Source organism: Heliangelus exortis, chromosome 21 (assembly GCF_036169615.1).
Source record: "Heliangelus exortis chromosome 21, bHelExo1.hap1, whole genome shotgun sequence".
Classification (NCBI taxonomy): domain Eukaryota; kingdom Metazoa; phylum Chordata; class Aves; order Apodiformes; family Trochilidae; genus Heliangelus; species Heliangelus exortis.
The window spans coordinates 7,702,821-7,717,860 of NC_092442.1; the positions used below are offsets into that span (position 1 = coordinate 7,702,821).

At 40.5% G+C, this 15,040-nt stretch overlaps 1 protein-coding gene across 1 annotated transcript in view; it reads left to right on the forward strand.

Annotated features, from left to right (window-relative positions):
• ULK2 (unc-51 like autophagy activating kinase 2) overlaps nt 1–15,040 on the forward strand; it is a 38,819-nt gene that overhangs the window by 19,317 nt on the left and 4,462 nt on the right. The window contains exons 11-24 of the mRNA XM_071765071.1: nt 1,297–1,347; nt 1,706–1,794; nt 2,440–2,611; nt 3,502–3,562; nt 3,808–3,900; nt 6,592–6,729; nt 7,458–7,603; nt 7,812–7,892; nt 10,726–11,012; nt 11,125–11,318; nt 11,552–11,661; nt 12,442–12,594; nt 13,342–13,550; nt 14,816–14,994. Of these exons, the coding sequence (XP_071621172.1) occupies nt 1,297–1,347; nt 1,706–1,794; nt 2,440–2,611; nt 3,502–3,562; nt 3,808–3,900; nt 6,592–6,729; nt 7,458–7,603; nt 7,812–7,892; nt 10,726–11,012; nt 11,125–11,318; nt 11,552–11,661; nt 12,442–12,594; nt 13,342–13,550; nt 14,816–14,994 (1,963 nt within the window). The remainder of the gene's footprint in view (nt 1–1,296; nt 1,348–1,705; nt 1,795–2,439; nt 2,612–3,501; nt 3,563–3,807; nt 3,901–6,591; nt 6,730–7,457; nt 7,604–7,811; nt 7,893–10,725; nt 11,013–11,124; nt 11,319–11,551; nt 11,662–12,441; nt 12,595–13,341; nt 13,551–14,815; nt 14,995–15,040) is intronic.

Sequence of the window (15,040 nt, forward strand, 5' to 3'; positions counted from 1 at the left end):
TTGCTGATTCCTGGGTGCTGATCCCTATAAAACCATAGGGAGATGAGAAATTCAGTGTATCATTTTTGGTAGTGGGAGAACACATTTGTGCTTAGAAAGGAAAGTAGAAAGCAGAATGGTGGTGATGAAAGTAATGTTTTCCTTGGCTGAGCTGCTTAAAGGGCCTCACAGGGGCTGCTCTGGAATGTGCTTAGCAAAGGGAGTAAAAGGGAGAGTGTATAAATGAGCCCAGTTGCCTGTTGTTAAAGTAAAAATAGCACTGGAAATCTTGTTGATCTTTCAGCAATATAAAGCAGAAGAGCAGGTGTTGTACAAAAGCTGAAGAACACCCGATCCTCGTGTTAATGATTACATTGCCTTGCATCACAGCCAGACTGCTTCCTTATCAGGCTGTGGAAGAAAGTGCTGAAGGAAGAGGAGATACTGCAGGCCTCAGAGTCTTTTTTTAATGTTTTTGCTTGTTATTTGCTTAGGTCTGATGAACAGCATTGTTTTTCCTCAACTGTCAGAACATTAAAGTTCACAAAGCTGAGCAGCCAGCTCCTACCAACCTCAGTTTCCCCTAACTAGCTGGATGTCTTCCTATAGAAATAAAACTTTCCATGTAAACAGCTAGTGAATTGGTTATGCTAAATCAGTTAAATGCATCTCAGCATTTCCACTCACAACAAAATTAAAATGCTTCTGTTAAAATAGTAACAAGTTCATTGAGGAAAATGTTAAAGAAATTGTGTTTAATTCCACTCTGGTCTGTGAACTGGTGGTGCAGGTCATGTTCTCCTGTTGGGAAGTGGGAAGGACAATAGCTGCTGCTCTGTGTTGTGATTTTCTTTTCAGCCATCTAAGGAGTAGCATTAAGGGGTTAAAAAATAAGTGTCAGTCCATGGGAAAGGCAGAATTGAAAATACTTTCAGTGTTTGATGTGGGAGATGATAGATTGGAAGAGCAAATTAAAACTGAATTAGTACCATACTGAACACAGATAACAATTTCATGAGGAGTATAGGGAGGCTTCTTGTGTACATGATCCTCCAGTGCAGTCATAAAATACCCTCCAGTAATTCAGTCTGATTTGCTTTGCTGGCTGTTTGAAGTTATTCAACTGTTTTTTGTTTCCTTTCCAAATGTTATAGCAACATATAACAGAGAAGGCTTTAATCTTTTGTAAGCTCTTCACCCTCTGGCTCTAAAATATTGATTCTGGGAAGGCAACCATTTATCACAGTCTGCAGTACAGTCTGTAAATTCTGTCATTGGCACATTAACTCACCATGGTTGTTGTTTCTTTTTCTATAGAGGCATTTTTCAACCACCCTTTCCTGGATCAGATTTCAACAGTGAAAAAGTGTAAGTAGTTTTGTTTTTCCACTTATTTGTGTCAATGATGAATGTTGGGGCTGGAACCAGGAAAGATCTGCCAAGTATCACTCCAGTTGTTTATCAGGCATTTTCCTGAGTCTGACTTGGTGTCGTGCTCTGTTGTGAGGCTGAGTGGTGAATGTTTTTTGGTGTTATGCTAGACTGAAACGTGGTACTTACTGTTCCTTTGACACATCAGCTGAACATAAATACCCTCGTGTGTCTAAGGATGTGCTGCGTGTAAGGGTTTATGAATGAAAAGTAGTGAGAAAATGAGTTGGTTTGAAATTCAGCCTTTCAAAATCTTCATCTCATTTTTAATTCCCTTGGGTTTTCCTCTTTCTAGCTTGTCCTGTACCAGTGCCCACATATGCAGGCTCAGTCTCTGGCAGTTCCTGTGGCAGTTCTCCTTCCTGCCGGTTTGCTTCTCCTCCAGTAAGTTCTCTCTTTTCCAGAGCAATCTCTAGCAAAAACTGTCATGCTGGAGAATGCAGAGCTAGGAATATCTCTGTCTTTTGCTGGACAAATAATATTAGCATTTTGTTTCTCTCTTGCTCCTTATGTTGTACTTTGATTCTTGTCGTTCTTTTTTTGTTAAAAAATAAATTAAAAAAAACTCCCACACATCTGCTGCTGGGCTAGCAAGTTTTTAGATGTGTTATTATGGCTTGCAACATAATGAATGGTACAGAAAAATTTTGAGTTGGCCTTTTTGGCCTTTTATTCTTTGAATTGCCCTTTTAAACTGGTACAAACTGGTGACTTTAATTTTAGGTGCAAGAGGTATCTGTATTGTCAGGAATGATTGAACAAATAGCAACTGGTTAAATTCACAGCATATTTAATATAGAACTGTCTAAGCTGATACTACAGGGTTATCCAGTATTTGAAATTTCCAGATTCAAATATATTTCGTATTTCCAGGTGCTCAAATAAAACACAGTCCCAAATTTATCCTTTTATTTATTTTGTTAAACCTAGTGATGATTCTTACTTTAGAAACTTCATAGTTAAAAAAAACAATTCTGCATTTGAATCACTATATTTACAGAGCAGTTTTTTTATTCTCACCCCCTCCAGTCTCTGCCAGACATGCAGCATATTCAAGAAGAAAATTTATCTTCCCCTCCACTGGGTCCTCCTAACTATCTTCAAGTCTCTAAGGACTCTGCCAGTACCAGCAGCAAGAACTCCTCTTGTGACACAGATGACTTTGTTCTTGTCCCACACAACATCTCTTCAGACCACTCATGTAAGAACCTTCCTTATTTTTACATTTTAAAACAATTTCCATTCATAGAATACCTTTTTGCCCTGTTACTGTTTGGCTCTCAATTCACCTGGGAACTAATTTCTTTAGTTTGATAACTTGTTGAAGTGAGACTGCTTGGTTCACCTGCATGTGCATCTGGAACATTTTCACCTCCAGCTGAGTAGCCAGATGTGTCAAAGACACCAAAGTGATTTAAAGTCATGAAAAAGGTTTTAGAAATAGAGGAAAAAAAAAATCTGTTGTAAGAAAGTGCTGATAAGAACCCCAAGGATTCTCTCAATGTACATGGGGACATAGTTACTTCCAGACCAGCTAAATATTTAGACATATTATGCACATAGTGAAGTGCAGGTAAAAGTATAAAAAATTCTTAACTTAAAAAGTAAGGCATAAGAAAAGACTTGGATGTAGCATTTTGCCATTTTATGACATCTTTCAAACCTGAATTACCACTAGGAAGGCAGTCAGGTGATTGCTATACAGTGCCACCAACTTGTGGTAAATATTTGACTAAATTAGTCCCTTGATCTCTGGAAGTTTTCTGTCGTTCATTATCATAAATTTCCCAATGCTGATACCTTCTGCTCTTTAACCACAGATTTCATTTTAAAATTATTATAATTAGTGCAGCAAAAACCCCTAACCAAACAGCAAAAGAACTTGTTAGAGAGCTACCTTCCTGTTACATTTTTGTTGTAGGTCACATTTGAGGTATTTTCACGCAAAAAACAGTTTGTGGAAAACTTTGATATGTTCATAGAAGTTTGTCAAAAGTTATTGTTTACACAACAGTAATCCTGGAGATGCTTTTTTTTTTAATATTCTGCTTTCTGATGTGGGTTTTCCATCTGTTCTTCTGCTTGCTGTAGATGATATGCCACTGGGAGCAGCTGGCAGGCGGGCTTCGAGCGAGTTCTTGATGTGTGGAGGGTAGGTGTGCTGAGCTTTATCCTAAAGAAGTCTCATGTTCTACACTTGACACTGCAGCTGTAGAAGAGGTTGCTGGGGTTTAGGCAGTGATGGGTTCACCCAGCTATGTGTAGATTTTCTTAAAGACTAATAGACCAACTTGAATTGGATATGAATATGTAAAGAGCTTGAATTCAGAGTTTTGCTGCAAAGCAGTTTCTCTGCTGTAAAGTCTTGTCTTCTGACAGTGGTTTTTGTTTTCACAGGCAGTCCCCATTAACTATTTCTGGAAGCTCAGGAAATGTACAGAAACCATCCTCAGCATCTTCTCGAAGTACTGCTTCTGGTACAGCTAACAGGTGTGTGGTGGAGGCTTAGCATTTCCTCTCATTTAAAAAGGTTCTCTGCTGATATATGTATGGTTGGTTGGTTTCTTTTAATTGTATATGGCTACAGGAAACTGAAACAGAAGGTAGACCTGGTTTTTTCCAGGCTCTGTACACTTTGTGCATTCTAGTGGCTGATTGTTGCATAGCTAACTTCTGGTTCTGATGCATCCTCAAAAGATTTCCTTAAGGGAACAGAGCATTCCTCTGTCTGTTTTAAATTTTCAACTGTTTGAAATCAGAAACTTCAGAGACATAACTGAGTTGTCCTTTTTGTGTAATGAAGCACAGGAACTCACAGATCCCAGATTGCTATGGATTTGTGTCTAGCAGCTGGATTGTCTTGTGTCTGGTAGCTAGGTGTGGTTTCTATGCAAAGGATTACTGTGAATTTCATGTTTGTGTCTCACAAGTTTCCAAAGAAGCCATGTGAAGGAGCTGAACATGTGCTGCAGCTTTTCCATCAGCAGGACTGTTAAATTCTCTTTCTTCCATGTGATTGTAGAGAAGGTTTTTGCTGGTTTGAAGTAGAATTGATACCCATCAGTTGTGCCTGAAATCTTTCCCATGTTATACTGGAAAATGTAAAACTTATTCATGCTGGTTAACTTCATCATGTAATAACTAAAGAGAAGGGCTAGATTTGTCATTTGACTAAGTAATTAACTTCATAATGTTTTCAGTACAAATAGAAAGTGGATGAGTGGCTAAATGGGGAATAAAGCTATTATGCTGGGTGTATTTTTGGCTTATGTTAATACTACATGGCAGAGAGTCAGCAGTATTTGTTTAGAACTGCTTGTCACAAGAAAAGTTTCCTACTTTGTGCTGATCTTTGTGCTGTTTGTGAAATCTGCTGACATGAGCTATCAATACTGCTTTAGCCTTACCTTTTATGTTTAAGGGCAGATAATAGGGATGGTTTGTAAAGATCCATTTGCTCTGGGTTGGACATTTAATTGCCTATTTTAAATTGTCAGGTGTCATAATTTTTAGGTTTACAAGTTTTGTGAAAACATGACAGTTATCTGTACTGTAGTAACTTAAGAGGGAAATGGTTGTGGGACTAGAAACAGGTGTCTGCTGTTTCAGTGTTTGTACTATAATAGTTGGATTTAGATACTGGTTGAGTAAATTGGGTAACTGACAGGTTGCTTGGGTCATAGTCTGAAGGAAGCAGAATGTGTCTGAAATTCTACAAGATGCAGCTTTTGTTCTTTATTTCCTCAGAAATGTTCTTCCCTACGGTGTGATTTGGGGTTTTGGTTTGTTTTGACAAAAAAAAGTTTATGCACTGTGAAAAAGGGAGGTTTTATGCTTAGCTGGTCAACCTGAATGAATTGTACCCACAGTTACATTGCTTTGCCTGGTAGGAGCAGCTGTAACACTTCTCAGTCTCCAACCAGAATGGGCAGAATAGATAAAGGTGGTTCCCTCTCTCCTGTGATTAATTGCTGATTTTATTCTCTGTGTATCAGAGAAACAAGGTTTGCATGCAGCTCTGCACACATCTGTGTTGCATTTTCTCCAACCAGTAACAAACCACATCAGACTTTGGGATTCCTAACCAGAGCTGAGCTTAGACCTGAGCTGGAGAGCCCTAATGGAAGGCCCAGTACTTACCATGCCCTCCCACCACAGCATTGCTGCTTCCAGTGAGCTCACAACTCCCAGAGCTTGCCTGGCTCTGCCTGCAGAGCTGTGTGAGAGCAAGGGAAGGCATTTTCCTCCCCTACCTCAGCATTTTGTCTTCATTGTAGCAGGCTGCCCACTGAATTGGTGTGGTTTCCATTTGTGAGAACTTCTTAGTGCATGGAAACTTTCAGGTGTTCCACCAAATGTTTTCTCACAGCTGACTCAAATTACTCAGCAGTGTTTAGAAACTGGGTGGCAACAAAAGGACAAACTTCTTTTGCTAAGAAAGCTCCAGGCTTGTGAGGAAGTGGTATTTCATTCTCAGCAGTAGCAAAGAGAATAGGACAAATGTGGTCAGAAACCCAGATTTCTGTTCAACAGTGAGTGCTGTAACTGCTGCTTTTCTAGAGCTTGTGGCAGAACTTTTTTCACACTTCCTCTAAGAATTTATAATCCTTTTCTGAAGAGTAAAGCACTAAACTGATTATTTTCCCAAGAGCCCATTTGTGTGAAATTCTTTTTATTGAAGTCTGCCTTCCTTTGAAAGTGTTGGTAACTGATTACCTTGTGGCAGTTTGATTTCCTTATCAGACAGTACACTGAGGTGAGCCAGGTCACTGACACTTCCAGCTGAACTTGGGGAATGTTAATCTGCAGTTTGGGTCTGTGGATTAGTGTTCAGGTATGTGGTTTTGGTCAGTTTGTCAGGGGCTGGTTACATAACGTGTTTTCCTTTTGCAAGTTCCCCTTGTCTCTTGGGATATCTCTGACTCTGCTTCAGTGGCTTTTGTACACATTCCAGCCCTGCTGCTGAACTTCCTGTCCTTGGTGCAGTGGGTTTTCCTAGAATGCTATTTTGAAGCCTGGTAAACACAGGAGGCTGACGAGCAAGAAGTTGGAGGGAGCTGTAGATCCCAGTGGTGTGTGATGGAGTGCTTCAACTCCATCTGATACTAACAGTGTAAGGAAGGTAGTGAGTAACAAACAACCCTTTCTCCCTATATTCATCTCCTGTTTCCATAACTTTAGGCACTGTCAGCCTTCAGTATCCCCCAGGAGTGAAACAGCACCAATCCCAGTTCCCACTCAGCTACGGAATTACCAGCGCATAGAACAGAACCTCTCCTCTACTGCCAGCCCTGGGGCAAACCCCCACGGGTCACCAAGGTGAGTTTGGTGGGTTTTTTAATTCCTTTTTCTTGGTTCTGGTTTGTGTTTGTACTTTCTTGTTGATGTGTTGGTTTTTTTCTGCACAACAACATACTGGAGAGGCATTTTAATGATAGCAAACAGTCCTTCACAATCTCAAGATTGTTTGGTGGGCACTTGAAATCTTTCACAAAAACAAAATGAGCTTATTTCTCTCAGAACACAAGAGGGTAAAAAGAAGTCTTGCTTTTTCCTCTTTGTCTGTATTATATGACATTACATGGTAAACTAGAAAGTCAGGAATGAGTTCTTTTGGTTTTGTGCAAATAGTGATGACTGCATTGTTCTGTAGAATATCAAGGAAACAAATTTTGGCATGCTAGTTAACCATCTTGTCTCACTGAAAAGCTCTAGTGTGCCAGGCTTATTCTTTGTCTTGTGGTCTACTGGATCAGAAAGGTGAAGATCAGACTCAGACTACTCAAAACTCTAGAGATATTTACAAAACCAAAACCCCTTGGTTGCCTGCATTTTTTCCTCAGGATCTCTGATTTTATAATAGTTTCTAGACTTGGGAAAGTGTCTTTCCCTTAAATAATCTGCTTTCAATTATCTGACCTGCTGCATATGAGCCCCAAATCCTATCTGATTAACTGATCATTATACTCCTTAGTGGATACTGAAGTTTTTTGCAAGGAACCACAGTTACTACAGTGTGTGTGTGACTGTTCTTTCCACCCTGTTAGAGCTGGAGTTGTGAGGCGCTCAAATACCAGCCCGATGGGGTTCCTGAAGATGGGCTCCTGCTCTCCAGTGCCAGCTGACACAGCACAGGGTGTTGGGCGTAGGTTATCCACAGGATCTTCCAGACCATATTCTCCTTCACCACTAGGTAAGCCCATAAATTTTTAGCAATTAGTAAAGGTTTACCTGGAGCAGTAGTTCCTTGCTTGAAATTATCTTAAACCAAAATCGCATTTTTAAGAAATAATTTGTTAAGTGACTGACAGAAGTAACCTAGTGAGATTTGATATTGCTTTACCTCTATTTGGAAGTGAATTAAGAAGAGTAAATTTCACATTTCCATTTTGTTTGTGTAGTTGGAACCATACCTGAGCAGCTTGGGCACTGTTGTTGTGGACAACTTCAAGGACATGAATCAAGGAGCAGAAACTTCTCAGGTGAGTGACTTTGGACAATGCAGCCAGTACTATTTTGACAGAATTTCTGCAGTGTTTTGTGAAGTGGGGGAGGACAGCCAACTCTACATTGCTAGGAGTTATGAGGAGACACTGGGTAAGTGGTGCACTGAATTTTTGTGGAAACTTTGCCCATCCAGACAACTTTCCCCATTACTGATTCCCTACGCAATGAGGAAGCGACTGAAGTTTCTTTTTCTCAAGATGAGAAAGCAACTCTGATATAATTCCTGTCTTTAAACAGGGATGGAAGCAGATGGATTATAATGAATGGTAGTAACATGCTTTCCAGAATCTGGTTTTGCCAGACCATCTCTGATATGCCAGTCCTCAGAAAAGGGAGGAAGAACTGCCAGTGCACAGCATGCAGCACGTTTTCATCATTCCCCTAGGAAATAGACTGGGATCTGATGTTTAGTGTTGCTAAGCAGTCAGTAAGCTTTGCAAGTCATAAATTATTATGGCATACCAACAGGAAAAAAAAAAAAAAAAAGATATCAGGGAGAAACAGGACTTAAAGATGTTCTGAGTCTGTTTAAAAATGCACTGTAATGCCAGAAGGATTGGGCATAAAAACATGCAATTCAGCAACACTTTTGCTTTATGTATATTTTGGGTGCAATTTCTTCTTCATCTGAAATACTCTTTATTTTGGCTTTCTAAGAGCTGATGTTGAAACTGTATTGTGGGTTTCTCCCCTATTTAAACACTTTTCATAATCATCTGGAGATGATAAAGCCTTCATTTCCTAGAGCAGCCCTGCTACAAATACATGGGAATGGTTTCATCCATATAAAATAAGTTCTATGATCTGTCTCAAATGCCTTCATAATTGCTGTACCATTGGCAATCTCAGCTAAAGATAGGGGCTGAATCCTCACAACTGAAATAGCCTCTTCTCTTGAAAAACAAAACCAAAAAAAATGGGTGTGTGAAGAGAATACAAAGCAGTGTGTGCATGTGTTTCTTGTTGCATCTTCTCTTTGGAATTTTGTAGAGTTGTTGATTTAGTGTTGTCTGCCAGTGTCAAACTGACCTGTAATATACCACACTATTTTTTATGGCACTAAGGGCTTTTAATGTTTAATTTCTTCATCCGTTTCCTTCATTCTTTTGCTGCTTGACTTTATTTTTTCAACTTGGAATGACTGCAGTGGTATTTCTCTTTGTAAAATTCCACAAATTGCAGCAAGCCTGTTTCTCAGCTTTTAAATGGGTATGGAAAGCTGTCTCTTGCTTCTGGGTGAAGTGAGGTCATCTGAACTGAGATTTTCTAAGGACTGAAGATGTCTGTCATAATGTAGGATCTGAACTAATTGAGCTGCTCTTGCTGCCAGTGGTAGCAGAGGACAAACTTCTAATTTAGAAGCTTTCCTTGTGGTGGCAGTGACAATAGAACAGTAACCCATGAGATTTAGGGCTGGTTTCTGAAATGACAGGTGAGAACTTTCAGTGCTATGAGACAGACAAGCAGGGGATTTCAAACAAGCAAATTCTTGGCTGGGAAGTTAATAAGAAATAGACTTGGTCCCTCTGCTGGAGCTGCAGGCAGAAAGGCTGTTCTAAAACTTACTGTTTAATGGAGTGGAGTGAAATCAAGATGAAGTTGCTCATGTTCAGATTCCAACTAGCAAAAGCATAGGCTTAAGGAGGTTGAAAGATGTGTCTTAAAAACTGGGCACTTCACTGAGCAAACTGCAAGAATTTTGTGATGGTTTTTTTGAGCGTGCATTTACAAAACGGAGTCTATGTCAGGTTGTCTTGACAAGCTCTTAAAAATCTTATCTAGTTAGAATAGTTTATTTTCAGTTTGGTTTTTGTTTTTGGGGGTTTTTGTTTTGTTTTGTTGGTTTGTTGTTTTTTTTTTTTCAATGTGAGTGATACTGTCACTGCAGTGTCAGGTTTTTTGAGGTTACAAAGACAGGCATTCTGCCTGGAAGTTGTGGCTATAAAGCTGAAGTCTTATGTACTGTTTGTAACTTTGCACAGTTCCTCATCATGAGACATAAAAATATCACGAGGAAGAGAACATTTCATCAAATTTCGGGTTCCTTTTTTTTTGAAAGAGGAAGGGTACCTTTGAGTAGGTGAGATGTTCCCCAGAGCCCTCTCTTTAAATGACTGCTTAGAGCTCTTCCATTTCTATTTGCTTTAGGAGAAACTTTGCTCTGGTATTAAGTGTGGTCTTCTCTTAAAAAGCTTCTGAAAAAGATTCAGTCTGACAGACTAAAAACTAAATGTCTTCCCAAAGTAATGATCCCAGACCGTTCCATCTGAATAATTTTATTCTTTTTAGTACCTAGTTTTCTTGCAGGCACCATGAGATGAACTGCCTTTGTGTCTGCAAATGAAGTCATTACACACAAAACAAGTCATTAACATGCAACATCACATTCATGCACTTGTTTGCAAGAATGTCATCCCAGTGCTTGAGAACCTCTATTCACCCTACAGTCTTGGCGGCTGCACTTGAAATTTCAGTGTTGGTTTTGCTGTTCCTGCTGAATCCAACCATTTTATTTGTCTTGATGCAGGTTGCCAGAGGTACTGCAGCTGCCAGTACAGCTGCCCCCCTGAAACCCTGCCTATTTGGCAGCTTGAACATCTCATCAGTGTAATGTAGCCTCAGTCCAAATAGCCAACAGACTGAATCCATTCTCCTGGCCATTTAGTGGCTCTGATCAAACACATCTCAGGCTATTTGCAGTCCCATCTCCTTTCAGCTTAATGTTGATCTCTGGCATTTTGGGCTTCATTGACACGTTTTCCAAGCACTGCAAGCATCATTTTCCTTCACTGTTTTTCACCCATACAGGTTCTCCAATACCACCATCCCAGTCTCCACAGTCACTTTTGTTGGGAGCGAGGCTGCAGAGTGCTCCAACTCTCACAGATATTTACCAAAACAAGCAGAAGCTCCGAAAGCAGTATTCAGACCCAGTCTGCCCATCCTATGCTGGGTATGGATACAGTCATTCTCCACAGCCAAGCAGGCCAGGTAGCCTGGGAACATCACCTACCAAGCACATGGGATCATCACCTAGGAGTTCAGACTGGCTGTTCAAAACTCCATTGCCAACAATCATCGGCTCTCCCACTAAGGTTTGTCAACTTTGCCACTGTCTGAAATGTTGTGATAACACTGCCTGAAACCATTCCTAGTAATATTCTGGGGGTTCTAACTTTGAGGTTTGTGTGTTCTTGATTCTTAAAGGCAACAGCTCCTTTCAAAATACCTAAAACTCAAGCGTCCTCAAACTTGCTGGCCCTGGCAAATCGCCAGGGCTCTGTAGATACCCAGCTGCCACCTAAAGACATCACTGACCCAAGGGATTTCACTCACTTCCACTCAACCCAAGGAGGTGAAAAGCAGGCAGGAGAACAACACAGTAAAACAACATTTGGCAGGTAGGCATTGTAGTATTTGTACATAATTTGCAATATGGATTTTTAAGGGAAAAAGGTCTCCTTATTTTTATGGTTAGCTCTGTTACAGTAGGACCATAATGAATAGGAAGATTTCAAGACCTTCTGTACTTTTGTTTAAAAATTCTTTATATTAAATGCCAGGAATCTGAAGATCATAAGAAAGAAGATTTACTGAAAAACTTTATTGTGAATTAATACGTTTTTCTCTCTAGGTCTGTTAGTACTGGGAAGCTGTCAGATCAGCAGGTGAAGGCCACCCTTGGTGGCCAGCTGTATCAAGGCAGTACAGACAGCCTCAATACTGAACGACCCATGGATACAGGTAAGGAACAGGTTGATACATCCACACCACCTCTTTCTGCTAGGTTTTGTGGAGTGCCAACTGGCTACAGTTCTGCTTCCAGCTTTGATAATTGGCTCTGACAATTTTTAGCCTCAGTACAGAAGTGGTTGGGTTTTTTTTTTCTCTTTAAAGGGATTTGTTCCATGCCTTTAGCATAGCTTTAAAATAACATATTGGAAAGTAGATATCTCTGTGTTAAATGCAGAAATATCTCAATTGCCTAATACTGGCTAGAGGGTTTGGTTTTTTTGGTTTGGTTTTATTTTTAGTACAACGTTTGTGGCTGTTTCATTTCCTAGTTCCACCTTGTTTTCATATGAAAGCCACTTTATTTTTTTTTTTTTTTAATCTCCTCTCCACCCCAGCTTGTCCCTTGTCAGAAGTGGCCACCAGAAGTTCTCAGCTCATTCTGAGCAGACATAAGTTCCACAGACAGACCTGTTCTTTAGCCTCCAGACCTGTCATAGTCTGCCTTTTCTGTTGTGTCTGTTGCTGCAGGGTTGGTATTATCCTCAGGCTTAGGCAGGAGCAGAGTGGAGAGAGATTGAAATAAGATGTGTAGACCACATCCTTGACTCTGTGCATCACCAAGGTTGTCCACTCAGCTTGTTTTATTTGCTGTCAGGACTTCTAACTAGTCCAAGTCTTGGATTTACATCAAAGCATGTTGTGTTGCAGTGCTCCGATTTGCTCCATATAATTAATTATTGATATAATTACATGTAATGGGGACTAACTTGCTGAAATATTCCATTCCAGCTCCAGCAGCAGCCTATGGAATTGCAATGGCACCTCCTTCCATGGGAAGTGGGGCAAGTTCTCGGGCTGTCATGTTTACTGTTGGGTCCCCTCCAAGCAGTGCCACCCCACCTACCTGCACCCATATGGTCCTCAGAACAAGAACCACCTCAGGTGAGGCTTCCCTGACAACTCTGGGCTGTTTTCAAACACAAGATTCAGACTTGCCTACTTCCCAGGACAAGTAGGTCCTTCCCTGGCACAGCAGGTCCTCTGGGCCATACATTAAAGGTGCTCTGTACAACAAAGATTAACATCAGACAATTTCTGCTTTTTCTCTCCTAAAGGGAAGGGCCAGAGGCAGAAATTTACAATGCAGCAGTGTGTTACCTCCTGTGTACACAGCTTTACTCCACCACAGGGAATATAACAGATCTCTGACAAAGATGGAGAGGAAAAGTTAGATTTCTGGTTCTGTATTTCTGCCTCCTGCTGTGCATTGTACAAGAAACAACACCCGAGGGGTGTGAGCTGACTGTGTTTCAGCATGTGTCAGCTCTGTTGCCAAATATCAAAGCTCTCAAGGTACAGGACTTAATCTGCTTGGGGTGAGCAGGAGGCTGCAGCAGTGTGTTTTTGTGAGCTACAGCACAACTTTCTGTCCCTGCCCTTGGACTCTCTGCCTTGGAATCTTTGCCAGTCCTCTCCTAGAATCTGTGTTACCAATTGTCACTGTTTGTCACGGTGTAGCCTTGGCATTCTCTACAGTGATGCAAGGAATAATGAGGAGAGCCTCCCAAGAGGGAATCTCTGATGATGATTGATTTGTTGTTTGCTGCCAGCCACAGCCCCAGAGCTGTGAGATGGAACAGCCCTGGTAGACTGAATGTTTTTCTTGGTTTTTTTGTGTTTTTTTTGTAGTTGGATCCAACAGTTCTGGAGGGTCTCTCTGCTCTACCAGTGGCCGTGTATATATGGGCTCTCCTCCTGGTATTTATATGGGTTCCTCTCCTCCAGGAGCTGAGGCAGCTCCAAGTCTGAAGTACATGCCTTATGGTACTTCACCCCCCAGCTTAGAGGGCTTTATCACTTTTGAAGCTCCTGAATTGCCTGAAGAAACTTTAATGGAGGTATAGAAAAAATAATTTCATGTTTTATAATGCATAAAGCTGCTAAAACAGAGACATGGTAAAAGCAGGATCTCTCAGTGTGCTTTGCAGTTTCCTCTTTGTTATTTCGTGTTCTTTTTTTAATATCTTGAAAATATCCCTGTGTCAGTTGTGACCAGTTTCTCTTCAGTAGTTATCCCTGGCATTTCATGTACTTGAATAGGTAACCAAAGGAACGTGGCTGCTTTTGTTCACCAGAGCCTTCCAAAGAGGCCTCTGTTTTAATGCCAAGTCTCTGGATGTGGGTGCTGACAGTAGCAACATCCTTCTGGGCATTGTTTTTTAACTGCTCACAGTCAGAGGATGACACTAAATCCTACATGTGGGAAGAGTGTCCTATATATTTTTTTCAAGTGTGGAGGAGTGACACTTTAAAGACATAAATTGGGGTGGTCTTCCAGCAGAATGCTATCCTTGAGCTGTAAATTTCTCAAGACAGATTGCTGTTCTGTTTTCTCATTCACACCTTGCTGGAAGGTGTTTTGATCCCTGTTGAACTTGTATATTATATGGTATAACATTAATGTTTGACAGGACACTGTTTTTCCCATAGATAGAGTTAAACATCTACTTACACCTGCATTACTAACTAAAGGATTATAAATAATGCTAAGATATGTTTTATTATGAGGGCTACTTTTAATATAAGGTTATATTTAATTTTGAAGACTTTTCTTAGCAGAGATTATACATGTAATACCTGTTTTAGTCCCCAAGATTCAGCAAGCTGTTAGCTCCAATTGAAGTTTAGTTCACATTGTAAACTTTTGGCAACTGCCACCTTTTCAACACAACATAATTCTAGACCTAAGTGTAAAGTAGAGCAAGGCAGAGAAGTATGAAGCTTTAGATCAGTGCTATTGTAGGTATTAAGTCTGTTATGTAATAAAAGCCAAATGCTTCTCCTAGAAGTGCCAAGCATACTTTTGGGTTGCTGATAATATAACAAGTAATGTGTCCCACTAGAGAGTCCTTTAGTTGCTCAGGTTTTGATGAATTCAGAACTCCATGTCCCAATTCCTTTGGCTTTTTCTGAAAGTATCTGTTGATCTGTTTGGACCTGCTCAGCTCTGTAGTGTCCCTAGTGCTGGCTCTGCTATGGCACCTGCACAGAATTGACATACCAAGAAATCCTGGCACGATTAGCAAGAGTTTTAAGTGCACTTTTTTTTTTTCTGCCTCGAGGCTTCAAATGGTTAAATTGTTGTTGCCTTTCCCTCTGACAGAGAGAACACACGGATACACTGAGGCACCTAAACATGATGCTGACCTTCACAGAGTGTGTCCTGGATCTGACAGCAGTACGAGGAGGAAACCCAGAGCTGTGTACTTCTGCAGTGTCACTGTACCAAATCCAAGAGAGCATAGTTGTTGATCAGATCAGCCAGCTAAGCAAAGACTGGGGGTAAGTCAGAGTATCAGAATATTCACTGAGAAAATTAGTGGATATT